The sequence below is a fragment of the Lutjanus erythropterus genome, chromosome 11, assembly GCF_056507025.1.
Source record: "Lutjanus erythropterus isolate fLutEry1 chromosome 11, fLutEry1.hap2, whole genome shotgun sequence".
In the NCBI taxonomy this organism is placed as follows: domain Eukaryota; kingdom Metazoa; phylum Chordata; class Actinopteri; order Lutjaniformes; family Lutjanidae; genus Lutjanus; species Lutjanus erythropterus.
In genome coordinates this window covers 12,548,728-12,574,899 of record NC_139327.1, presented here as the reverse complement: position 1 = coordinate 12,574,899, position 26,172 = coordinate 12,548,728, and the positions used below count along the sequence as shown (strand labels likewise).

Genomic DNA, 26,172 nt, shown 5'->3' with positions numbered 1-26,172 from the left:
TCTCATACTCATACATACATGCAAATAAAGACATTGCATGTGTATACAAAGACATATATGTAAAAGAGCATGGTCAATTTGGTTTTGCAGCAGAAAAATTCAGGTTGTGCTGTATTAAATGGACCAGGAAATGAAAGCCTGACTGCTCCTCGTTTGAAACATTTGATGTAGTGTTTATCAGAAATGCATACATTTTATCAGAGGCATGAAAGACTTTTCCCAGGGTTACACCACCACAGTGTCTGACATTGTTTTAAGAGAACGTGTGTGTGTGTGTGTGTGTGTGTGTGTGTGTGAGGGGGGAGCTTTCAAAAAATGAAAGAACTGAAGAACAGCTGGGTAAGACAGGAGCAAACATACAGGAGCCCCTGTACGTCTGAGAGAGTATTAATGAGTGAGGAAAACATCCGTCCGGGGGCCTTTTCTACACTGTGGTGTGAAGATGGAGCTGGGAAAGAGCAAAAACCACATGACGGAGGAGCACTCAGAGCCTCATCTACTGGTCCATTGTTTATTAAATCATTCATTTAAGGCAACACAACTTAAATCTGGGTCATTTCGGGTTACTGTGGATGGAGTGCCAAAAGCCCTTGACGTTTTGCATAAAGAAAAAATAACCTGTCAGTTAGTAAAGGCTGTTACGAAGAAAGATGTTGGTCAAGTAACAAGAACCTCTCAAAAATTCCAGTTAGCAGAACTAAAAAACCCCAAAGCGAACGGATCAAGATCCTTTAACGGCTCAAAAACATTCTGGAAAAGTAGATCCAACTAGCCTAGTGTGTGTGGATGTGACTCACAACATGTAATATTTGGATGGGAAAATGGCTTCTTAAGTCCTTACAAAGCCCTGGCTTTTTTTTTTTTTTATTTGTAGACCTTAACTGCAAGCCGCTCGGGCCCCATGCAGAGATTCTGCTCTGACTAATTCGACCGTGTTTGCTCTAACCTAACTGCCAAACAGCTGACAAAACAGACCGCAAACACTTCCTGTGCTGTGGACACACAAGATCAACGGGATCTCACTGAACGGCAGAGTATCAGAGGAGAGAACGGCGGCGGTAATAGTGCGGTTTCAACAACTAAATTGACTGCTTGAGACTCTATGACATGCACGTCTAAAATGACACAAACGTGTTGATTGACTTTCTTTGTGCGTCAAGTGGTGTCTTCATTCAAAAATGACGATTTTAATACATGATGCTGATGTGGACGAGTGACAATGGTTAGCTATAATCTGAAAAGGCAAGACAATGTTTCCACAACGACGAGGGCAAAGTACAAAGACGTCCGACGAATGAGTGAAACTGCCGGGTTTGACTACTTATTCAGTGATGCAGCCTTGCCTGAGGCTGGCTGGTGTACGTTTGCATTCAGAAGTTGACGTCCTAAATATGTTAGACAGAATGCAAACGAGCCAAACGACAGACGACTCTTACAAAGTGTGGAATAAAAAGAGAATATGGCTTTAAGTTTTTATAGCATGTCCCTGTCAAGTGACTCCCTGCCAGTAAACTCAGAACCAACGGACACAGTAAATTTAAATGAAAGCATCGTTCATGCACATTTTTTTTTTTCTAGGGACCTGTAGAAACGCCTGCTCCCGTGTCGCGGCCCGTTTTACATAGATAATTAACAAACCACCTGCGCAGGCATGATTATCCTCAGACAAAATGGCTTCCTCCACATTTTTTTACCTCAAATCTAAACGAAAAAAACTCAACAAAATAAAAAGAGGGATCGTAGCTGTAAAAGCTCTAGCCAAACAAACGCAGTTCAAGGTTTAAAGGTTCCACCACAAAAAACACTACAAATACTCAGGGAGGAGGTTTCCAAAAAATCTCTGTAGGGAATCTTTTTAGGTAAAAATCCAATTCTAAATTTACTTTACTGGTTTTTCATCTCGTGGCTGACCAGTATCTATATCCACACACAGAAATACACACACTGCGATTGTGAGCTCAAACAATAAAGACCGCCGGTAAAGGCCGGCTAAAGGGCATCACAATCCTACTACCTATACTTTGGAGTATACAGATCCCAATATATATTTCCAACTACAACACTACAAGAGTTTACAAGGCTAACAATCTCAACAGTCAATTTTTTTGAGAGGAATCAGAATAGAGACGACACAGCCTTTGAGAACTGCAGTTGCCTTGCTACATGGTATACATGTCTGATAGTAAAGAAAGAAAGGAAGGAAAAACAAAGAATTCTCTTAGTAAATGTAAAATCGTAGCAAAGCCTAAACAATATAAGCGCGAGACTAATCCACCAGAAGAGACTTCCTTCCATCCACAGAATCAAACACCTGATTAGGTTTGCTGAAAAGATTAATAAAATCTAGTATTTGTTTAATTTTTCAAAAATATGAATGAAGGGGGTTATAGATATGGGTATACATATGCTGCAAAAACTTAACCACAGGCAAAGAAAAAAAAGAAAAACGTGGATTTTCTTGCCATAATCAAATGATGCTTCGTTGCCACCCGTTGCCATGTCAACGTCTTTGAGACGGCCAGCATGGCAACGGAAACTATCATCATAAAATGGTACAGTAGTAGAAATAGCTAGACCAGGAGGGGGCGGGCTCTCCTGGGAAAAGGTCCGCGGAGAGGTCCAATGATTGGTCATGCGGCTCGCTGTCAGGAATAATGGTTGTAGGGTGGTAGAGGGTGCCCAATGCCATTCTGGTAGTGATGGTGCTGGCGGTGGGCGATGTACTCTGCATAACCCATTGTCATCTTCTCGCTACGGTACCTGGGATGAGAAGAGATGTGTTGGTAAAGGCTACTGAAATGTTAGGAAAGCTCTGATATCAGCCGCAGTCTGCGTCCAAACACAATACTGAGCCTGTTGTGACCGTGTACAATCTGTTTAACACGGATGAGTCAATGCTGGATTTAGAAAAACACAACCAACATATATTTTTAAAGCCACTGGAAACCCAAATCCACAGTAGCCATCTATCTGTGTAATTTAGGTTTTATGTACATGATAGTAAGCATGTACAAAGTATGAGATATTAGTTTCAATGCAGATTTGACACATTGTCTTTGTACTCTTTCCTAATTTTGGGTTTGTATTAGGCACGATTATCCTCAAGTTTATTATGAAAATTACACAATTAATTTCAGGAAGCAATCTCAATCTTGGTTATTGCACTTAACGGGCACAACAAAACCTCTCTGCTCCTGCTTAACCTGCCACTTTAATTCTGAGTCGACTCAACCACACGCAGCTGAGGCTGTTACATTGCTCCAGACTTCTCGGACAAAAACTCATTTATTTTACCTCACAGAACACGGGAGTCTGACTGATCTACCACCACCTCCATCCACGACAGGTTAACATTAGTTCGGATCTGAACCAACGTGCTGAAACACCAAAGTCACACGATGATTCAGACAAACTGACAAAGGTGAGGCAGCGGTAGTTCAGCAACTCCTGTATTCTGTGAGGTAAAATTACTGTTTTTAGTCAAAGAAGTCTGGTAGATTAAAGAGAGCATAGATAGCAACTGTTCCCTGCAGAAAGGGCAAAGTAAAGAAGGGAAAATATTCACTTTCAAGTCTGTACTCCTGGAAGGAAATGTGATTTGCGACATGTGCACAGTCTTTAGAAATTGTCTAAACAGCAAATTAGCTGTTTTTTTTTTTTAAAACTACATTATGACTGTTTATTATCAATCAGATTTAGGAGTATCACACTGATTTTGTATTGTCCATTTCTGAAGTCACAGTGGACAGATATATATATATAAAAAACAAAAATCTATGCAGCAGTGCAGAAGCTGAGAACAGGAATGCTTACAATCAGAGACCACAATTTGCATCAGCCACCAGCCAAATGATGGTAAAATATGTAAGTGGCTGGTACATTTACTTCACTCACCAGACCATAAAACACTGCTCATATACTGAGTGGATGGTCAAACTCGCTAGAGCTAGATGTATGTATGCTGGCAGAGAACTCCTGATCTCTGATAAACTTTAACTAACAAGAGGAGAGAACCTTTTGTTTTCTTGCGATAACCAGCTGATTATCTTGTTAGCTTGTAATACCAAAGTTTGTTTTCCTGAGATAATGAAATTATTCACTTGTGATGTCAAGATAATGACATTAAAAAAGACCTTTTTCACAGCAGCCATACTGATATGTATTCGTAGGGTAAACACAGGTGTTACGAATGGTAGTAATTAACGTCCAGTTCCATTTAGTGTAGGAGAGCCTTTCCAGTGAGCCAACATGCACATTAACAGCACCCTGACTGTTTGACCTGAACAAAACAGGTCAACAGAACCTTCATTAATGTGATCTGTGTTTATGCTACTATTTCATGTCAAAGTGGCCGCTGAGAAAAAAGAATATTTATTATAAACACAGTTGTTCTCTTCTTCTGTCTAGTGGAACAAGAGATGCTATCTTTTTAACTCTAGATTTTCTTCTTCATTGTCAAAATCTGGTTCCTACATTACCCACAATGCAACCCGAATTAGTTGATTTTTAGACTCAGGTGGGTTATGTTGAAGCTCCAGAGGGAGGTTTCAACTTTTTCCACACATGCAGTAGTGTTCCTCATGGCCAATAAACAGAGTTTCTGACATGTAAAATCAGTAGAGTTCTCCTTTAAAGGGACAGTTCACCCCAAAATCAAGAAGACATGTTTTTACTGTTTGTCCATCTAGATATTGGTCATGGAGATGTCTGCCCTCTCCCCAGCTTGTGGTGCTCAGATTGCCAAAAAAAAATACATCTGAAAAACTCAACAGCAATGTCTCTTTACAGAAACAATGAGCCAGTTACTCGAGATAATCCACAGACTTTGTTGTGAGCGGTTTCATGTAGGAACTATTTTCTTTCTACCATAAAAAGAAAGTCCCCTTTAAGCAACTTCAGTGCCAGACGATATAGTGCATCTCAAAAGGAGTACAACTCTAACTTAGATCCCATGTAATCGTATACTTGTCCTTTTAAAGTTGATGTTTGCTTTATGTGGTTGAGTTTTCCCAATTATACTTGTCTCGTTTAACTAACACACTACTGTGGTTCCATCAGGTACAATTTTTGTGGCTCTCAATAAAAGCATGTGAGAAACAAAAACTACATCAGTGACATATACATCTATCAGCATGTAGGTAATTTAATCAGTACATTGTGTTTTTCTTACCTGGTTAACTTAATGGTCTTCCTGAAGTCATTTGTGATGGGAGCTTTGTAACCTCCCTTTCGTAGTAAGGAATCTATGGTTTGAATGTGGTCCCAACCTTGATAAAATAAGAGTGAAATCTTTAGACACCTCCATGAAAATCCATTACAGTGTGTTTTTAAAAAGTATATAAGGCTGCATTGTTAAGGGACACATAAATATCACACCTTGCTCCTTTGCAACCTCTGGTAGGTAGGTGGCGGTGCGCTTTGATCCTTTTTCATTGAAAAACTCTATCCTAATACCGTGAACACCCACCTAGAATCCAAGACATGACAGAGGAACCATGTATTATAACCCCGCAAAGGTTTTGTTTGTGTGGAGGAGCTGCTGTGTATTAATAGCAGAAAGTGTGAGAGACCTAAGAAAAGGAATTTCAGCTGTGAAACATCACAATCAGCGCAAATGTTTGGTCTCGTACCTCCCAGTCAAGGTAATCACCGACGTCTTCAAAGTTGGTGAGAAGAGACACTGAGCAGAAGAGGCGAGGCAGCTCATCCCTTGTCATAGGGGGGAAGCGGCTGTCTTTAAGGGCACTGCAGACACAGACGCACAAAGAAAATCCCATTACAAGAGGCGATCCAGAAAATAAGTTCCCTAGACCCGAGGCTGAATGCAGTGCAGTCTTTTTCTCTGATATAGATGACCTGTGGACATACAGAGGCCAGTGCGGTCGCAGTGTGGACTCTATGTGTGTGTCTGTACTCACCACCACTTAGAAGCTGTGCATGTTTACATGTATTTGACAAGTCAGCTCTGTCTGCCCTCAGGTCAGGAAATGCTACTGAAATTCCTCACCAGGTATTTACAGAAGACTTGTTTACACCTGCTCTTTAATTCTTGACATAGCTTTTAAAAAAAAAAAAAAAAAAGTATTACTGTGAAGTGCCAAAACAAACTTTTAGTTTAGGTTCTTTGAACACCCGCCCTCACCCACTCCCTCTCATCTGGTATTAGGTGTCATGTAATGAATCACATTTAAATATCAGGAACATAAACACTAAAAGATGAGACTACTACTGATAACTAACAAATTAACTCAACCGTGCAATGCACACAGCATTATTATTTACATTATATAATGTAATATAACACACATTTTTGTACATAATTCTTACATTTCTGATTTCATTATTTTCTATTTCTACTTCTAACTTTTTCCATATATAGTTTTTTTTCTATATTGCTGTTATACATTGTCGAATAAGGCATATTTTTACATACTTCTTATTTGTATATATTTGTTATATCATTGTTATATATTGTAGTAGACTGAATAGATTATTTTCCACTCTCTTATATTTTCTCGATGCTTATAGGCAATGTTTTTTCTATTCTTGAATGGGAGGAACTGTGACGTGACCAATTTCCCCCCATGGATCAATAATAGTATTTCTGATTCTGAATTAAGGTTCCTAATTGAAACACTTGCTGACCGAGGCCAAGTGGTACCCAACCACCACCAGTCGGAAGATCCATTGATCCACTGCCTATGTGGGTTTAACTTGTGTCATTGTGTTTGTCTGGAAATGGTCTAAGACTGTCCAATACAACTACATAAGGACTATTTATTATCATTAGAACATCTTTATAACAGGGCATACACTACAGTTATAGCAAAGTTACCAGTACCTTTAATCTGTATCCAGAGATGCAACGATTATTAATTGCTTACTAAATTAACGCCCAACTATTTTGATAATCGATCAATTTGAGTAATTTTTAGAGAAAGAAAATGCTTCCTGAATGTGAATGTTTTCTGTTTTCTGTTTGTTTATGATTGTGGGCAAAACAAGACATCAGAGGACTTCATCTTAGGCTTTGAGAACTATTTTATAGATCGAATAATAAATAGAGAAAATAGTTGACAAATTAATCAGCAATGAAAATAAATGTTAGTTGCAGCAGCGTGTGTCACTGCCTATTCTCTTGATCTCACTGCCAGGTCTTCAAGGGTAAAAAAAATATTTCAGCATCTTTCTGCATCATCTCTAGTGTGACCAAACTGTGTTGCCATGTATTTTCTTTTTTCTTTTTTAAATAATAAACTTCAATGGAAAAACCTCAGTGGAAAAACGGACATGAGGACATTTATAACTTTTGAACCCCCAGGACCTGGGATCAAAGCTGCACACAGAGCTACAGAAAGCTACATAAACAAAACAAAACAAAAGTAAATGCTATAAGAAACAGATGATGTTTTTTTGCAGTCACGCACAGGCTAAATATCAGTTCTGGGGGAATTTTGCTACCACTGATCATGAAAAGTCACCCATATTAACTAAATTTGATGTTCACTTTAATTCACTACAGTCAATCATGTTCTGTCACAGCATTTCTTCTTCAGTCAGAAAAATAACTCACCTGGTAAGGGTGTACTCCCTGAGTCCTGAGTGCAGATTCATGGCAGAAAATGTACCTATACAACCCCTCAACCGCTTGTCTCTGCCTATTTTCCATGTGACAAACAGCGGGCTGGAAAAAACAACGAGAAAGCAGGTTAAATTCAGTTGATCTTTCACAATGTGCACGCCACATGTACATTTCTGCAGTGAGGAAAAGTTAACAGCACGCATCACCAGTTCATTCTGCTTCAGTTGTTATTCACATTAGGAAATATTGGCCCTACTGTCACAGTGGCTCAGTTTTCATTCAAGACTGCAGGCTTTTGTTCATAACCATCTGTCAAACCTTCTCTTTTTAAAACCACAACTTTCTACGTTTCATCATGTTATGTTGATTTACTAGTAATATTATAATGATTTCCCAAGTTTTGTCTGGTTAAAATACTTCTGCTAAAGAGGATGTGAACTGGCTAAGAGAAAGACAAATTGATCACATGAAGGATTTCATACATGATCGATCGCTTTCCCCCCCATTCATTATCACAATGTGTTAATGACAATGAACCACTTTAATACTTCAACAGGACCAAGCAGTGTGTCAGCAAAGTTTATGATAAGTTTAAATATACTGCACAATATTTGGGTTTGCATATGTAATGTTTATTGAATTAAGAACAATAGTCAATGTGACATTGTTGGTAGACATCACAGTGGATTAAAACCAAAATTGGCATGGCATGATTTGCTGTGCAGTATTATGTAAATAAGAGCCAACACCCTTTCTACACCGCACACCTTTCAGTCTTGTTTTCCAGTCATCTGTCTAATGAAACAAGTACACTTTACTGCAACCAAAACTGCCTTTCTATGCTTCAGAGCATTTTCTCCCTCCTTGTTATTGTGTTGCAGGCACTGTCAAGACACTTCTGAGTGCAGGCCAGTACTGTGAGTGAAATCTGTTCAGTCAACGTGACAGTGACAGGGGACTGATTCTGGCCTGGTTCTTCACTGTGTGAAGTTAAACTGACTTACTGATTTATTGTCACTTGCCCATCAAAGGTCTTGTTCTCACATGCCACGTCACATAGCATCGCACGGCTCCAGACTACTCCCCCACCTCAATAAGAGCACCAGCCCAGTGTTAAAGGTCCAGTGTGTAAGATTTAAGGGCATGCATTTGCAGAATGTGGCTGAAATAGAATATTCATAATTATACTTTTCTGTGTACAATCCTCTGAAAATAAGAATTGTTGTGTTTTCGTTACTGTAGAATGAGTTGTTTATATCTACAAGGATTAAATGTGCCAGTATTGGGTCTTTACTGTTTATCTATTTTGGACTCAAGAAACAGCAAAGCATGGTGGGGTTTTTTTTCTCTCCCTTTACTCATGAAAACTGGACGTGTGCAAATTAATCTGGAGAAAAGGAAATAAGCTGAGAAGATTTTCTCTGCGAGGAAATTTTTAATACCAGAACCAATTCTAGTAATTAAACTTTGACACTGCTTCAAACACAACAAACCTATACTCCTGGACACTTTGAGATTAAAAAGGCTTTTAAAGTCCAATTTCACAAAAAGAAACATGCATGAGACATTTCTCCTTGAAGAAAATCTGAAAATTTTATTTTTAGCTTCTTCACATGTCAAACAACTGTTTTACAAAATAAAGACCAAAATTTCAAATTATGATTCTATGATGTACCAATACTTATAAAAAAAAAAGTTACAAAGGAACAGAACGTTACAGCTACAGCACATAGGTGCAAAGACTCAAATGAAAAACATACTAATTCTGATACCTGAACTTTGAGCATCAGCTGATACACAATACCAATCTGATACCAGAGCTGAGAAGCAGCAGGGTCCCTTTTCAAGGCTAGTAAATTATGTGGTATCAGATTGGTACATAGGCTTGCGTACTCACTGACACCCGATTTGGGTATTGGTGTCAGAACAGCCCTACAAAGTTGTGTCTAGTCATCACTACTTTCACCCAGCTGTTCTTCAGAAACCACCTTGCATGGTAAACATCCTTTGGCGTCAGTTTACCTTTCCTGGATCATTTTCCCCTTCTCTGCCAGGGAGGAAAGGATGGGGTCTTCTGATGTTGTCCCCAAACGAGGACTCAACAGGGACAAAGGTTGATGAAGAAAAGAAAAGAGTACTAATGTTGACCAATTGGTAGCACAATGAGTAATCCAGTATAACAAAATAACACATTTGTTAACTTATTTACTTTTGAATTGCAATCTTATATTTGAGTTCTGGCTTCAGTTTAATATAGCTAGAGAAAGAAAGTAGTATACAAAACACTTTGGTTAGCTAAAATAACATTATAGTTAGGTAACACTTTAGATTACAGCCCGTAATTACTTTGCAGTTACTGTGTTATTTTTTAGAAAAAAGAATAGCACTGTACCAGTACAATACATACTTTAAGTACTGGGTAACAATGTGAAATAAAGGATAACAATTTGAGATTTTACAAAAAAATCATGTTGTAGTTATATTTTAACTACTGGGTACCTATTCTATTATTACAGGATAAGTTTTATCAGCCGGGCAATTATTTGGCAGTTTGAAATTAATTTAGAGAGAATTTACACTGTAGTCATTTTTTTTTTATCTAGATCAGATCAAACTTATCCTGTTATAATAGGCACCCAGTACTTTTAAAAATAACCACAGTATAATTTCTTTGTAAAATCCCAAATTGTTACCCCCTCATTACAGCTTGTTACACAGTACTTAAATATCTGTATTAGTAGGTACTGTGTTGGTACAGCTTTTATATATATATATATTTATTTATATAAAAAACTCCATAAAAATGCAACTCCATAGTAATTACGCAGTATGTTGCGGGCTATAATCTTAAGCTGCAGTTAATATTAGCCCACCAACTAACTACAGTGACCATGCAATGTTATACTACCACTGAAGTCATACAAAGTTAGCTAGCTACATTATCTGACTAGTTATTCTAACGTACCTGCAGCTCTTTGGTTAGTGTTGTCCAGTGGTCTTCTTCCAGTCAAAATGAAAATCCTTTAAAATTCATGCTGTGTTGGCAGGGCTCGAAGCAGTTACCTTTGTGTATATACTGAGACACAGCATGTGACCCTCCATTTAGTGAAGAAGCTTTGCCGTTTTTATTAAATGTCAACGACATGTAAGCCAGACAACCGGTCACCAGTCTGACAGCAAAAAACAGTCTCAAGGTGATTCACTATTGTGATGGCTGTACAGTTGTCATTTAGAAAAATAAAATAAAGGGCAAGCAGGGACATTTGCAAAAAGCATGGACTCCTAATCATAATTTTTTTTGTACCACTATCTCTAAAAAAATGATCACATGTCCACAATCTGAGGCCCTGCATTGTTTACTGGCTAAGCAGAGCACTGTGTCTATGTCAAATGTTGTATTTGTTTGGAGCATTTCAATAATTCAATCTGACAATGCCCCCGAGTGAAGGACATGCCGAGGACACCACAGACCATAAGTATGACTTTCTCAGACCTGTGGGAGTTTTCACACTGGTGGGCCTTAGCCTACTGCATTCCTAGTCATGGTTGGGTGGTTGTTAAGCATAATCTCTATGTATACCCTTTAAAACTGAAACTCAGTTCTAACAGTGTTCATTTCTCTATGAGTGGTTGGGAAATTAAAGACTAGATGCTCAAATCTGTGATTCTGTTCAGATGCAAACTTAATGTCAATAGGTGGGCTTCTACATTATTTAATAAAAAGACTGACAGCTCCCAATGCATAAAACTCATATTCTGAACATACCCAATATGAACACTTTCCTAATGTCTTTCCTAACAGGACTACCTACATATAGAGTGTTCTAAAAATGGCAATGGCAGGGAAAAAAAACAAATAAAAAATTTACAAGTTATATAGCAGCAAGCACCATCTAGTTCTTTGTTCAGCGGAACCAAGATCAGGTTGATGTTTTCATTTGTCTTATGATCAAGCGACATTAATAACCATATGACAAGTATACTTCATTATTCAATAATGGTTGAAAGTTAGCAACAATGCTTCTTAAGTATGTATGAAATATGAGCCTCACTTTTTACTGGTTACAAATAATTTCAAGTGAGAGTAGATTTGACAAATTTCAACACCTATTAAGTCCTCACACCCTCTTGCAATGAGGCACTTATCCTGATTGAACAGGTGACAGCAGTAAATGTTTATGAAGATTTAATGATAAGCATGGACATTGAGACTGGGCCTTGGAGTAAGGGTCTCAGAGGGCACTTCTACATTAACAAACCGACATTGGATTATTTTTTTATGTGTGTGTCTGTATTATCAAGGGCAATAACACTAATCTGGCTTGTCAGACTAGTGTGGGACAACACTGGGAGAATACTCTTTGAAAGGAGTGTGAACTAGAGGAAACTGTGTGCATAATCAGGAATGTCTGAAATGAATTCACAAAAAACAAACACACGCACACACAAAAAACCCCCATCAAGTATGAAGCATGTTTGATCTGCATTCATTTGACATATGTGTTTGGTTAGTTTTGCTAACACCAAAGAAATGGTCCAGTGAACTACATCCCCCATGTCTGGGACATGTCAAATTATTGTCAGTGTTTGCCACACTACTGCAAGTTATGGTTGATTCTCATATTTGAATGTGTAACGCCTTTTGCCTGGAGTTTGCTGAGGTTATTTTGAGACAGACTCTAGATCGAGATGTTAACATGATAGATTTTGAGGATTCTGCAAACACACCATCTCACCCTACCTTCCCAACCGTGTATGAGAACCTACGGCAGCCACAAAAATTACAAACAACATTTGAGGCCCTATCTAGAGCCTAAAGAGTGTTTGATTTGTCCATTCTGAACTACTGTAAAGAAGAAGACCCACGCCCTTTGCAGAAATAAACAGCTCATTCTAGGGTACCATAAACACAACACTTCTTATTTTCAGATGATAATACACTAATGAAAACATGCTCATGAATATTACATTCGCTTTCTGTCATATTCTGCCAATAAATCAATATAAATCTTACACACTGGACATTTAAAAGGCTCATGCTGGATTTAATTTCAAAGGTCAACATGCCTATAGCAGCATTTCAGCAGATTCATAATTCAATACAGTCTCGACTATATATCTGAGACCAAAATTAGCAACAGCCACCAGCCAAGTGCTGGTAACATATGCAAGTGACTGACAGATTCACTTTACTCACCAGCTAAAAAAAACAATGGCAATATATTGAGTGGCTGGTAAAATTTAAACATTTATTAGCTATTTGGCTGGTGGACAACTATGTTTATTTTGCACCCTGCAATACAAGCAAGAAAATAATTTTATCTGAGTGTGGGAAGTACGAAGAGAATAGGAATTTGTTTGTTCTATAGATATACATTGTGTAGACGGGACTGTTTCTCATAAAAGACAATGACTACCAGCAAACAGCCCAGGCTGGGAGTGTCGTAACTGTTATCATGAATACACGCCATTCACAACCCATGATATGCATTTGAAATGTATGCAACCTTGTATTTAGTCCCTACATGGTGAAACTTCAATTGTACACTTTTACACTTTAAGTTGTCAGATGACAGTACAAGGGCACGATCATAATGCACAATGCAGCAAGTATTTTGACACATTTAAATGTGGACTTTGTCAATAAGTCACTCTACAGTTTTTTTTTTTCACCCTTTACAGGTCAATACACTGGGATGGTCAATTGTAAACAGTCCCTTTAGACTCAAAATGTAAGTGAAACACACACAAAGTCACATGCTATCACATTACAACGCCTGAATAAGGTGGAGTCAATGTATTTCAGTGGAAAAGAAAATATACACACATTGTTCTTATGGTTAAATTGGTCATAAAACTGAAAATCACATGCTCAGTGAATCATTTGAATATTTAAACGCCACCATTGTGAGTTTGTTACAGTTATTTAACACTGCCAATACTGTTGTTTATTTAAATTTGGCCATAAGGAATGCTTTAGGGCAGCTTAGTGCTTAGCAAGAGCAACCTTTTCTTTGTTGCTCGATGCTAAACCGGCTGTTAGCATTATTTGTTTTCTTTAGTTCGACAGTACACTAAATCAAACATGTAAAACAACCGAAAAATGTGACCTGTCATCTCTCCGTGACACCAGGAGACTTTTAAATACATTTTCTATTAAATTAATTACTCCAAGCTCATTAGTACCTCGATGCTAGGCTAATGTAGTTTGTAGCTAACAAAGCTAAGCCCAGTATGTGGCAATCAAGAGTTCATTGAGGGCAACTTAAAAGATTGAAAATACAAACGGTCACTTTTGATGCTTTGTATTTAAGTAGTTTCATTAGCCCATATTAACTAGCAAAACTGCTGCCGCTAAATAGAAAAAATAAGCGATGTTATCGTGCTCGTTCCACCCTTTCTTTTAGCTAAAGTGTTGGTGGCTAGCTACTGTTAGCAAGTTAGCAGGCTTAGCTAACGTTAGCCAGTGTTATTCGAGTTGACTAACAGTATCGCGAAATGTTTTTAAAGCCGAGTAACGACAGGAAATCTGAAAGTGACAGACTGGCTCATTCAGTGGTAAATAATTTAGCTTGATAACAATAAATCATTCATTGTAACGTTGATGTTCGATCAGTGGAGCTGCGGGCCAGTGCAGTCAGTCTCTTCGACAAGGCCCCAAAATTCCAACTTGGTCAAATTAAACTGTGATCGGGGGGTTTTCTCGTTAAATTCAGCCAGAGTAAAATGTTGTTTCGATGTGACAGTTAATGCCCTCAACACTGAAGCAGAAGACAGAGGTGAAACAACCAAGTGTGCCTCAGTAGACATTTGTTGAAAGAAGACATCAGTGAGCTTTGACATGCAGCAAAACAACAAAAGACAGAAATACTCACTAGGGATCATTTGTAAACCTGGGTGTTCTCGGAGGTTGGTATCCGTACAGATGGCAATAAAGCACGTCAAAACAGAAGCAGCACATCTCCGCTGAGACGACCATTTTTCTGCCTCCACTTCCCGAACCGGGTCCCGAGCTGAGATTCGGGGAGAGGCCGGATGAAGTGTAACCGGCCGGGGCTGGGGACAGAGCGTTTGTGCCGCTGCTGCCACCACTACTACTACTGCTGCTGCCGCTAACGTTACCCCCGGGTCCCCCCAGGCCGTTGGCTCTGCTCACGTTCGCCGCTGCTGCAACGGTCGCCGAGGAGCCAATCCCCAACTCCGAGCCACAATGTCCGGTTCCTGCCACCCCGCTTCCCGCCCCCACCCCGCCGGGACCCCCCGACCCGGGCGATCCCGACAGTTTCTGCTTCTTCACCCCGCAGCACCCGGCCGCCATCTTGGAACAATCTGCACCGACACACCGCTTCCGACCCATAACCGTCACCGCGGGAAGGGTGGGGGGGAACGCCGACCAGACGTAGAAATCCCACTGCGTTGATACGTACGACGGACAATACTCCACTTTCACTCTTTTATTTTTTTGTCGGACGACGAAATAACCGATGTGGCGAGAAGACTGCAATGTCACCCTAGCGTTGCCTTTAAAAATGCGTGACTTCGCTACGCAAAATCCATAGCTGGATGAGCGTTTTTTCCATGAGTAGTCAGCCAGTCCAGCTTTGGACCACGGTGTTCCAGCGGATCACCGATAACGTCAAGTCCCAGCCAAATAATCACCCCTTCTCCCTAACACGACACCATCCGATGCGATCTCAGCCAGTTCCCCGCAAACATACAAGTTCAGGGAGTACACAGTCCGAACAGGCCGCAGATGACAGTAGCCAGGCGGTCCAGATGTGAAGCCGACAGCCAGTGCGCTGTAGCCCCGCAGCACACCTCTCCAAGTGGAAGCCGGGAGCTTGAGTACGCAGGACCCATAAGCTTCAGCACAAATTGCGCACAATGTCTGGGGCAGCGTAGCTTCTCATTGCACCAGCTTGTTTGCTACAGCCTCACGAACTTCTAATTACACAACAGGCCCAGCAGTATGTTGGAATTCCAGACGCTGCTTGGATAACGCAGAGTAAAATGGCATCTGACAATGCGGGGCTGGCATGGCACAATGAAACGCGTCAGCGCCGAGCAAGTCATTTCAGTACCGTTAGCCCACAGTTTGCACCTGCATCATGTCTGTTCTTGGACCTGGTATCAAAAAAAATCTCAATAACACCCCCGCGTCAGATGTAGAGCTGAAAGTTTTCAGTGTAGGTTTGTTTGGAGGTTGTCATCCGTGTGTGGGGATACATATAGAAGAGCATTCTAGTCCGTGGACCGTGAGAAATCCTCCGGCTTTGGCAACCCTCGCTCCGCACCCGTCTCTCAGCTGCTACCATTCAGTGCTGTTCGGGTAAAGCCCCTGTGATCAGTCTGTGGGCATCCGTGTCGTCGGCACTCCGGAAGCGGATTCAGAAACTGTGTTGCGCCCAGTCTCTACACATTCTGCGTAGTTCTGGGGTATCACATTTGCAATTCAGAAGAAATGTACGGTGCTGTGGAAGCATGCGCGCTCACGACGTCCAGACGCGTGTACGCGTGCGTGCATGAAAAAAAGTATCGGTATCCCTCAGCTATAAAAGGCATAGAGCCACGAAGAGTGGTCTTCTGTCTCTGAACCTTTCTTTGCATTTTAATATGAATGCTGCAAAGGGAACTGATTTGTCAGTGTGTTTATATTCATTTAGGTGATTTATGCTTGAGCCAAGCATCTCTGTGGGTTAAGATAAAGGCTGCACCAAATAAGGTGCTTTCTTTTTAAATACTTCCTGTTAAAGTAATATATTGGTCAATTTGGTTCATCCCAAGGGACCAGGGGCGTAAATATAGACTGTGCAGGCAGTGCAGTTGTATTGAGGTGGTGTAAAGAGCAGGCCCTCCAACCATAGACATACATAGCAGGGTTGGGCAATGGTGACTAAACTGGCATATGACGATGACCACAGTGAAACATCGCCATGGACAGTGACATCATTGCTGGGTCTAAAATGGTCATTGTCTCTGCACAACACATCTGTAACTTAGTTGCATTTAAAAAGAAAATATTGAACACAACATAGAGACATAATGAACAGCTACTTTTTAATTTCTCTCCTACATGTTAAAAACAGAAGTCAAACAACTCTGTGGCGACTGATGGGACACACAACAACAAACATAGAGGACTTTTATGTTGTGATGGTAGAGGGCTCAAGTGGTCAATGACTGTCAGCCATCGTGATGGCATCATGCATCAGCCAAACCCTAATATGTAGACAGCACACAGTTTTCTGGGCAAAAAGCTTTATAATGTTCACTTCTCAATCTGATTTCAAGGAGTAATTTTTATATTCAAGTGTTCATGATCTACATGGAGTTAGTTAGAGAAAAAAACATGTTTTATATTCTTACTCCACGTATATTTGTGCACAGGTTAGTCTTGCCATGACTGATGTGGCAGCAAAATTGACATATCACAGCAACAAGGCAAAGCAGTCAAGCAGTGTCTGTTTATACTGTATCTCTGTGCCTCCTGCAATGTGTTGGGTGGAGAACAGGTCCAGACTGCCACCTCTGAATTACACATGTGATCAAAGAAGAACTCATATTGACCAAATAATGGTGCCATTTTGCTATACCGTTTTCTTTTTTGCTTTCGTTTTTTGTAAAATAGTCAGTAGCAATCTGGAACAATATTACATGTTGTTCTGCATGAACTATATCAAGTTTTATAACTGATGTTCAGGAGCAAGACCACGCCACTCTTTCTAAAACCCCATCAGCTCCTGCTAATTCAACCACCTGTGCTTCTAAGCAACCCCCTGTTTAACCCTGTCCCATTTGTCTGAGTTCTTTCTAGACAAACCCTTAAATTAAATGAATAACTTTTTGCCTTATTTGGTATTATTTTCATATACAAATATGTGCTGATGATTGCTGTCAATTCTCTGTTTGATTATGTGACCATTTTGAGCTTCAGAGGGCTATATGGTTAAGGCCAAGTGTTGATAAAAGATGTATGTGCCTCAGTGTGCCTGTGCATGTCATAACTAGTAACTAGCATGTACAAGGGCCCATCATAACTACCTTAAGCCACAGTGAGAGACTGCAATAACATCTTATATATCATATGCCTGTGTTCAGAGCAGCTGGTAGAAATTCTGGGCCTCACGACTACTTATCTTGGATCCTAAACCACTAAATAAATATAAATACTGCAATCCTGTCACAAATATCTCCTGTCCAGTTCTGCTTCCCTGAATCTTTCTCCAAATCCACCTCCATATGACACCCCTTCCCATTTGGTCAGAAATAAAATTATCAGTAGTGAGAGCAGTGACCATTGTCGAAATGCCAGTGATTAATATACAATGTAGGATCAGCTGATGATGACCGTGCCCCTGACTCATGATGTCGGCCTGAGTGTGCTGGAAAATGAAAACACTGTATGCCTGACAGAGTGAAATATGGCCTGGGTGGGTGGCATGGGGGCAGGAGATCATGGTTTCTGGATGCTAAATAAAACATGTACACACTGCAATTATGAAATTCAGTAACATTTTTAAATAAGGTACACAAAATTGAGTAGTTACTATAGGGAACGAATGATGAACTAATTAGAAAAGAACATGCTAGTTAACCAGTAACCCTTAATCACTTTTTAGGTTTGCAAAGGATTCATTTATGATCAGTTAATGAAATTGAGTGAGGAATGAATGAGGAACTCACTACTAGTTAACCATCAGTTAATGAGTAACTCAATCAAATGAGTCACTTAATCAAATTCTATAGATTTCCTAATGATTAGTTAATGAAAAAAAATAGTAGGGAACGAATGAGGAACTAACTACTAGTTAATGAGGCTAATGGCTACCATTAGTCAATGAGGAACTATTCATTAATTGATCAGTATGATGTATCACTTTACTTTAGGAGACACAAAAAAGTTAGTAATCATTTGGTAATGAGGACGTACGTATTAACTACTTAGTATTATGTATCATTTTACTTTATGGGGCACAAAAAAGAATAAGTAATAATAAGGTAATGTGGAACTACACAGTAATATATGTCACTTAACTTTAGGGGATACAAAGAGTAAGTTATCATTAGATAATGGTGAAGTAATGAGGGACCACCTAGTAACTACTCATTAACCACTCAGTTTTATGTATCACTTTTCTTTCGAGGACATAAATAGAGTTAGTAATCATTAGGTTATGAGGAGCTACTTATAAACGACTCAATATTATGTATGTTTTTACCTTAAGAGACACAAAAAGAGTAAGTGATGTTTACGTAATTAGTAAGTAATGAGTTGTTGCTAGTTTTGCGCCCTTCATCAGCCAGTTCAGGGTTAATAAGGAACCATTCTTAACGAAAGTGATCAGTATGATTAATTCACGGATATTCATGACTCATTCATAAATGATCTCCCGCTCTGTTCTCTAGCATACTATTACATCATTAGCAACTCTAAAAAATGATTAGGTCTTACTCAGTACCTCAACTCCTCATTTACTCATACTTCATTTTCATAACTAATCATTAGCAACTGTCAGAGATGTGATTAGGGGTTACCCATTAACTAATGGTTAACTAGCATGTTAGTTCCTTTATTTAAAAGTGTTATTTGAAATTCATTTGAGGGCATTTTCCCCCTCCCATATATTAAAAATTAAGTTTAATTGAATTTGAAGCAAAATATCTAGGTGCGCCTGCAATACAGATTCAAGGCACAAGTGACTTTGGCTGTTGTTTTCCATGTTTACTTATCAGTTGAATTCATGGGAAACATTTCAGGAAGGATATATTTTATTATTAGTTGTCCTTCTTCAAGGTTTATGGCCCGAAATAGATTTTAAAATTTAGGCAAAGCCGCATACTTGACAGTTTATAGTGTCCAAACACCATCATCAGACTTGAAACCTCTCAGAGTAAATCACTTCAGAGGAAGGTGCTCCCTGCTGTTCAACATTTTAAGTCTGACAGTAGAAAACAGGGTGAGTATGATAAAGTTTAGAGTCGCCTGTAATATCCTCAGTGCTATTTGCTTTATGATTCCCATAACAGGAGCTAATGAAACCGATGTAAACGTCTGCAGTATGGCAGTGCCAAAAAAGTGCTTGTGTTTATATTAAAGTTATCTTTGGTTTAGTTAATGTGCATTCAGTGTCCATTTGCTTCGTCTTTTCCCCCCATTTGCTGTCAAGTCCAGACATATATGAGTTCATCATCTGAGCCACAGCAGAGAGCAGTAGCCCACAGACACCCCTCTCATAAAGTGCCTCATGACTGACTCAGCATAAGTCTGTTTTAAAATGTACTGCTAATTATTGTTGGCTCTTGACTGACTAATATTGACTGAGCATTTTCCTGGTAACAGGCCTCCCTGGGCATACTGAAGTGCATATTAGGCTAAATATTTCTAGTTTCATCAAGGGTTTTGAGTGTTACCATTGTTCTCCTGCATGAATGGCAACAAGGTCATTTTTTATCATTACACAACACAGGGTTATACAACAAAATGAGACATGTAGTTCCTTCATGCTACATATAAATACAACATATACAGATAATTAAATTCAGAGGAGAATACGATAAGAAGAAAATAAAATTGTGATACTGTGATAGTTCCAAGTTCCCTTTTGTCACTATTGTGCCGCAGCACCGTAGCTGCATCCTGGGCTTAGCTCTGCCCAAGACTTTTGTGATTAATTTAAAGAAATGCAAACAAGGCAGGGTGTTTTTTCCTCTAAATAACAGAATTTGTATTTGTAGAGCCAGACCGTTCTTAAGCATTGAGCGCTGTGGAGAGAGGTCTGGCTACGTGAGACTAGCTCAGAGGTGGGCCATTTGTCAAGTGCAACACCTTGATTCTGGATGTTGTGGTGGAGCAGGTCTCTGAAGATGTGGGTCAACAGTCTCTGGTGTCCTGTTGCTTGGCTAACTTGAGTCCAATCTCATCCGTTTCATTTTCACAACCAGACATTAGCCAAGTGCAGTCTGACGTCCAGAGCTAGCATGGCTCTTGTCCCCGCTCACCTCCACTCTTCCTGAGGTGGTCCACAGCAGTACATCCAGCCGTCTTTGAAAATGAATGTAGAGGAAATGTAGGTGTAACGGTGGCTGTTGTGGTAACTGTAGTGGGCTTATTTGCTTTTAGTTTTCATTAAATTTGTTTTGTAAATGAGGCAGGTGCTTATCATAACATTTCTTAAGAAATTTCATGCAAATGACAACAAATCCTTAAAAATCATTGCACCACATTCCTCCCACCTTGTTCTTTACTGCTCAGCAGTTCATGTAAATGCTGTTGCATTGCCTGTGTACTGGATTCTGATTGGTTGATTACAGCATTATATGGTCTGTTATTTCTTTATAGCAGACCCTTGCTAAGTATAACAGACAGTTGTTATGAAGAACAGACTGTTGCTATGGACACAGTTCTGATGATAGACTACATAACTATGTAACAAGCAAGATAATGTACAGTGAGCAGGTCATTATTGTTAAATTAAGACATAAAATCATTTTAAAATGAACATTTGTGTCACATAAATGTCTGCCAAATATGAGTAATTATGATGCTGGACCCCTCAGCTTCAAATCAGAGTCCTGCATCCTGTCAGGATTTATTTCACAATAACGACCTACTCACTGTACATTATCCCTTACATAACGTTTTCCAACTGCTGACTCCTCACTCCTCTTTAGGGCCGTTATCATCAATAACTGCTGGGCTAAAAAACAAAGTTTACCTTCTAGCAGTGTTGAGTAGTAACTAGTTACATGAAATTAAATTAAAGGGACAGTTCACCCTCATATCAAAATACATATTTTTCCTCTGGCCTGTAGTACTGTTTATGTATCTAGATTATCTATTATCTATTCTCAATAGTAGAGTTTTGAAGATGTCTTCCTTCTCTCCAGTATAAAGGGACTATATGTCACTTGGCTTGTGGTGCTCAAAGTAGCCAAATGAAAAGAAAAGAAAGAAAAATTCAAAACCAACGTCTCTTTCCAAAGACCATCACTATTGCTCAAGATAATCCACACACCTTGTTCCATGTATGAACTTCTTTCTTTTGGTCTTGGAAGAAAGTAGTTCCAGTAGATTCTACTGCAGAAAGAATTTAGTTCCTACAAGAACCTGCTCACACCAGAGTCTGTGAATTATCTTGAGTAACCAGATCATGGTTTTTGGAAAGAGGCACTGGTTTTGAATTTTTCAAATGTAATTTTTTGGTGCCAAAAAATCTAGATAGCACTACACAATTCACAGTGAACTGTTCCTTTAAATAAATGTAACTTTAATCCATTATACATACAGAAAAAAAAAAATATATATATATATATATATAATCACTAATCTAACTGTTGGTGATACAAAGGGGTTACATCTGAGAATTCTTTTCGGGTTGCCTGGATCTTCATGACTGCATTATTCTAGTTTAAACTGTAAAGTGTGTACAGTGTTTAGTGTGTAGACTAAAGTGACTGTAAAATATCCCCCTTATAGCAACTATAAAAGATCCCATTTATTCTTTTTATGATAACAGAAACTGCCAAGGCTTGCATTTCAGTCTATGTTAGAAAATAAGTCAACAGAATAATGTGGAAAATACCCTCTGTGGTTGTACTGTGATATGATAGAAAGTCATGAAGTCAATAAACTAATCAGCTCTGATGGAATTTGAGCAATGGGTGATTTGATCTTGCTAATGTTTTAGTGATAAAGTTCTGTAGCAAAATGCTCAAGTTCACTCTAATTATCTGATACTGAGCGGACCTAATTATTATTTTAGCTGATTCACATAGATTGCAGTTCTTTTGATCAAATATTAAATTTTCCACAGTTAATGGGAAACCCCATTATAGAACATTTAGCTTAGTAGAGCATGAAGCTGGTATGTATATGGCTTAGTGTGGAGTGTGTCCTCATCAAACCCCCATTCATGCAACCATTGGATTTTAGGCACGGGTGATGTCATTTCAATGCAATCCACCCCATGCAGATTATCTTTTGAAACTACAACAGGAAAGGGGGAAGCAGGCTGAATTTCCTCCCATTCCAGCTACAATATGAATGGGTACTGCCGTTGAAGTTCAAAGTGTCTTTAAGAAAGATCAGTTGGTCGAGCTGAGAGTGTTATCGCGTTATGGCGTTGTGATCCTCCTATTTAATAAAAATTCTTAAAAGCACAAGCAGCGTTTAGTGAATATGTATGGAGTGAATAGACTGGTTTGTTCCATTCATTCACTGGCTGTTCTATTCTTGGGAGTGGAGACAATCTGGTGTGTTGTTATTAGACCTTGTGGTGGAATTTCCCACAGCAGCAGGACTTGCTCGCCTCTGAGACTATGTACAGTTGCTGACTGAGGAGTCAGCCATGCTCATGATAATTCAAATAAACAGTCAAATTTAACACTGGTGCTTCAAAAAAAAGTCGGAAAATACAAACCAACAGGGCGTACTACACCCCTGGCTGAACAGAAATGTATCTGAATGACACTGAAGGGGATCTAACTGATATTTTTACTTCCCTGTGGCGTATAATGGCTAGTGTGTCAGCAGGGGTTTGATCAATATCAATGACTACATCTCCAGTCATCTGCTGAGATTTCTGGATATCAAAACAATCACTCATTGTTGGCTAATCTCATGTTTTGGGACAAAATATATCCACACTGCAGTTTCAGGACATTCTGAATTCCTCTATTTTGTTTATTATTATTCCTGTGGTTTCAGCTGCTCAGTGTTAGATGATTAATGTAATGGTTACACTGTAAAAAATAAAGTATGTGTTTTTACTTGTCTGGACTGCATTAAAATTCTTAAGTTGATTGAATTTGAATGAAGACAGATCGAGGTAATTTTGTAATGATTCAAAACAAATGTTTTTTAATAGCCAAATAAATTTGATATTAGTTCAGTTGTACTTGAGAAAACATGCTCAGTAAACTTAAGATATTAAGTTGAACCAACAACTCCTAAGTCACACTGCTGAATATTACAAACAAATTTGATTTACTTTCACATTTTCCTTATTTGAAGAGTCTTAGTCGTTAGAGCTAACTGCTTCCAGTTATTCATCATGGTTTGCAGATTTTAGTACAGTAACCATGTCACTCAACAAGTTTCCATCATATACGTTTTCTATGTAAAACTAGGAACTATGGAAACTATTAACTATTAACTATGGAAAAAAAAGGAGGTATTAAGAAGGTATCGACTGAACTCTGTACTGTACTTTCACTCAACTCATCACTTCAAGTCAAAATATTTCAAGTTAGAAGAACTCATGTTTAAGTTCTAATTTGTTCTGTAAATAAATATTAGATTTATTTATAACTTGATGGATATTTCCATCAAGTTAAACTCTGTGTAAAGCAACAAGAATTGTTTGTTCTGAGTTTGTCATATCACAGAATTGTGTTATCAACCGCTCAGTCAAATTTGAAGGATTGAAAATATTGCTATATTAAATTAGGTCTCAAAGTCGTGGAAGAAATGAGGAGTTTTCTCTGCTCTGAGACACTGTGCCCAATCTGAAAACGACCTGAAACATGGACACTCTGTCTAGCAGCTTTACTGGACATGTCCAGATATGTTCAGGCCACCAGATCCAGAGGACAGTGACAGGATGGTATTATTTTTTTCTTCTGTGTCAGGATGTTAGAAATGAGCTGAAATGAACTGCTGGGCTGATTTTAACTGACAGAGTTGCTGAATTTATGTTTGAAACTGTCTGGTGGCGTGCAGGCTCATGGGGATTATTATGTGTTGGAGGACCATGGCTCTGGCATGTCACTGAGCCATGTTTCAGGTCTGCCAAAAAATCACAAACACAGAAATGATGAACAAGAGCCTACTGGTCTACTGGTCTATTTAGTTCTCAGTTTTTTTTCACGTTTTCAGTGACTATGTTCTAATAGTGTAAAGTGTTTCCCTTTTTCCTTTGCACAAACTTGATTGCACTAAATTCGCGCATGATTTTTTTTTCAATGCACACAATCCAGCATCAAAAGACATTTTATTGGAACATTCTAAAACATGATGTAGGTCTGTTAAATATGTGCTCCCACATCTCAAATTCATTCATATTGTTAAACTGCTTCATTGTTTTTATGTGGGGTCTACAGCATCCATCACAGGAGGGGTGGAGGCTGAGCCAGACATCTATGTTGGAGAGAATAAGCTCCATCAATGTTGTTACAGCTCCCAGTGGTCACAAGGTTGTTAAGGTCGTGGGCTGCATAGGACCCAATTACAACAGCGCTGCGAGTGCTCATCTCTCTCGTACGTTTAATAAATCCTCTGATATACTGGTTCGACAAATATTTTGGCGACGCTCGCATGTGAGCACAGTGTTTTGGAGGAATTTCTGGAAATTATCATGAATGCAGCTCATCAGAAGCACACAAATGCAGCCATGCAGAGTCCGTGCTCTCACTTCTGGCACTATATGGCCTGCTTAGCTCTCTCCTCCCTGCAGAAACCTTGTCATCACTTTATCTGGACTCAGCTGTTTTCCCCTCTGGCTCCCAGTGTAATGACCTTTCTCTTCCAGCCAGAACACAAAAGTCACTCCCCATCTTTCCATTGTAGGCTGAAAACCCATCTCATCAAGAGGGATGTCATGTCGCCCCCTCAGCTTCCCTTCTGCCGTATATCCTCCTCCTCGTTTTGCACTTATCTTGAAGTGAATAAAAAACCTCTCCTGAGCTTTTTATTTCTTAACTTGGCATGACTATCAATACAATTATTGAGTCAAACGCTGTTGCCTGGGCAGCACGGTTTTGATGCACATTCTCTTCACTCTGCCTCACACCCATGTTTTGGCTGTTTTGTATATTAGGTCATCTAGGAGGCGTATTCTCTGAGTGCCCTCATCGTTTTCCTGCTTTCGCTCTGGTGTACAATTGTGGTAATATTTGGTAAGTAGACTTCGGGTTTCAAGTCGCCATATTATTCAGTGAGATAGGTTGACCCTGCAAGCTAAACAATAAATCAACACAGAAATACAATCAGTTATTCATTTGGTTCACTTGATTAACAACATATACACACAGAAATGTTGTCCCTCTCACAGCCGTATTGCCATTCAGTTCTTGAAAGAATTATTGTGCTCAGCTCATTGAGAGAAGTATTTGAATGCTGACTCATTAAAGACTGAATGATTTGTTTCGACAGTCAGAATTAACAGAACCCCTGTGAGTTTTTTGAGGCCTCAGAGTCTTGATGAATTTCTTTACTGCCTCCCCCTTGAAATAGGCTATTTCCAATTTTCCGAGGTTCAATAACAGCAAAGAGGAAGGTAGTAACTAATAACTTGAATTGTGAGCTATAGGTGTGTTTCATGCCTGCAGAGGAAAAATAGTCTTATCTTTTTGTTCTAATTTAATTTTGATACAAAATAGCTATACAAATAAAAAAAGACATCATCATATTAGAGATACATTTGATAAAAATTAGTAAAAATGTATTAACAGGATTACAATTTTAATATACAGTTTAAAATAGAGGACAATATACTACCATGAACAATGCAGACATGTAACACTCTCTCACAACACCACTTTGGTCTCAGATGAAACCATAACTAATTTTACAATTACTAATATTAGCTGCA

General features: G+C 39.0%; 1 protein-coding gene across 1 annotated transcript; it reads right to left on the bottom strand.

Annotated features, from left to right (window-relative positions):
* Nucleotides 1-1,826: 1,826 nt before the first annotated feature.
* ammecr1 (AMMECR nuclear protein 1) lies at nucleotides 1,827-16,018 on the bottom strand. Its single transcript, XM_084730840.1, has 6 exons — nucleotides 14,458-16,018; nucleotides 7,574-7,684; nucleotides 5,631-5,745; nucleotides 5,377-5,467; nucleotides 5,171-5,267; nucleotides 1,827-2,760 (listed from the first exon to the last, which is right to left on the bottom strand). Exons 1-6 carry the CDS (start codon nucleotides 14,937-14,939, stop codon nucleotides 2,646-2,648), a joined length of 1,011 nt encoding a protein of 336 aa, XP_084586966.1. The 5' UTR covers nucleotides 14,940-16,018; the 3' UTR covers nucleotides 1,827-2,645.
* Nucleotides 16,019-26,172: the final 10,154 nt, after the last annotated feature.

Coding starts and splice junctions, on each gene's coding strand:
- ammecr1 (XM_084730840.1), bottom strand. CDS start 14,939: ATGGGTCGGAAGCGGTGTGTCGGTGCAGATTGTTCCAAGATGGCGGCC. Junction 7,685..14,457: donor AGGTTTACAAATGATCCCTA/GTGAGTATTTCT, acceptor TGTTTTTTCCAG/CCCGCTGTTTGTCACATGGA. Junction 5,268..5,376: donor AGAGGTTGCAAAGGAGCAAG/GTGTGATATTTA, acceptor TATTTTATCAAG/GTTGGGACCACATTCAAACC.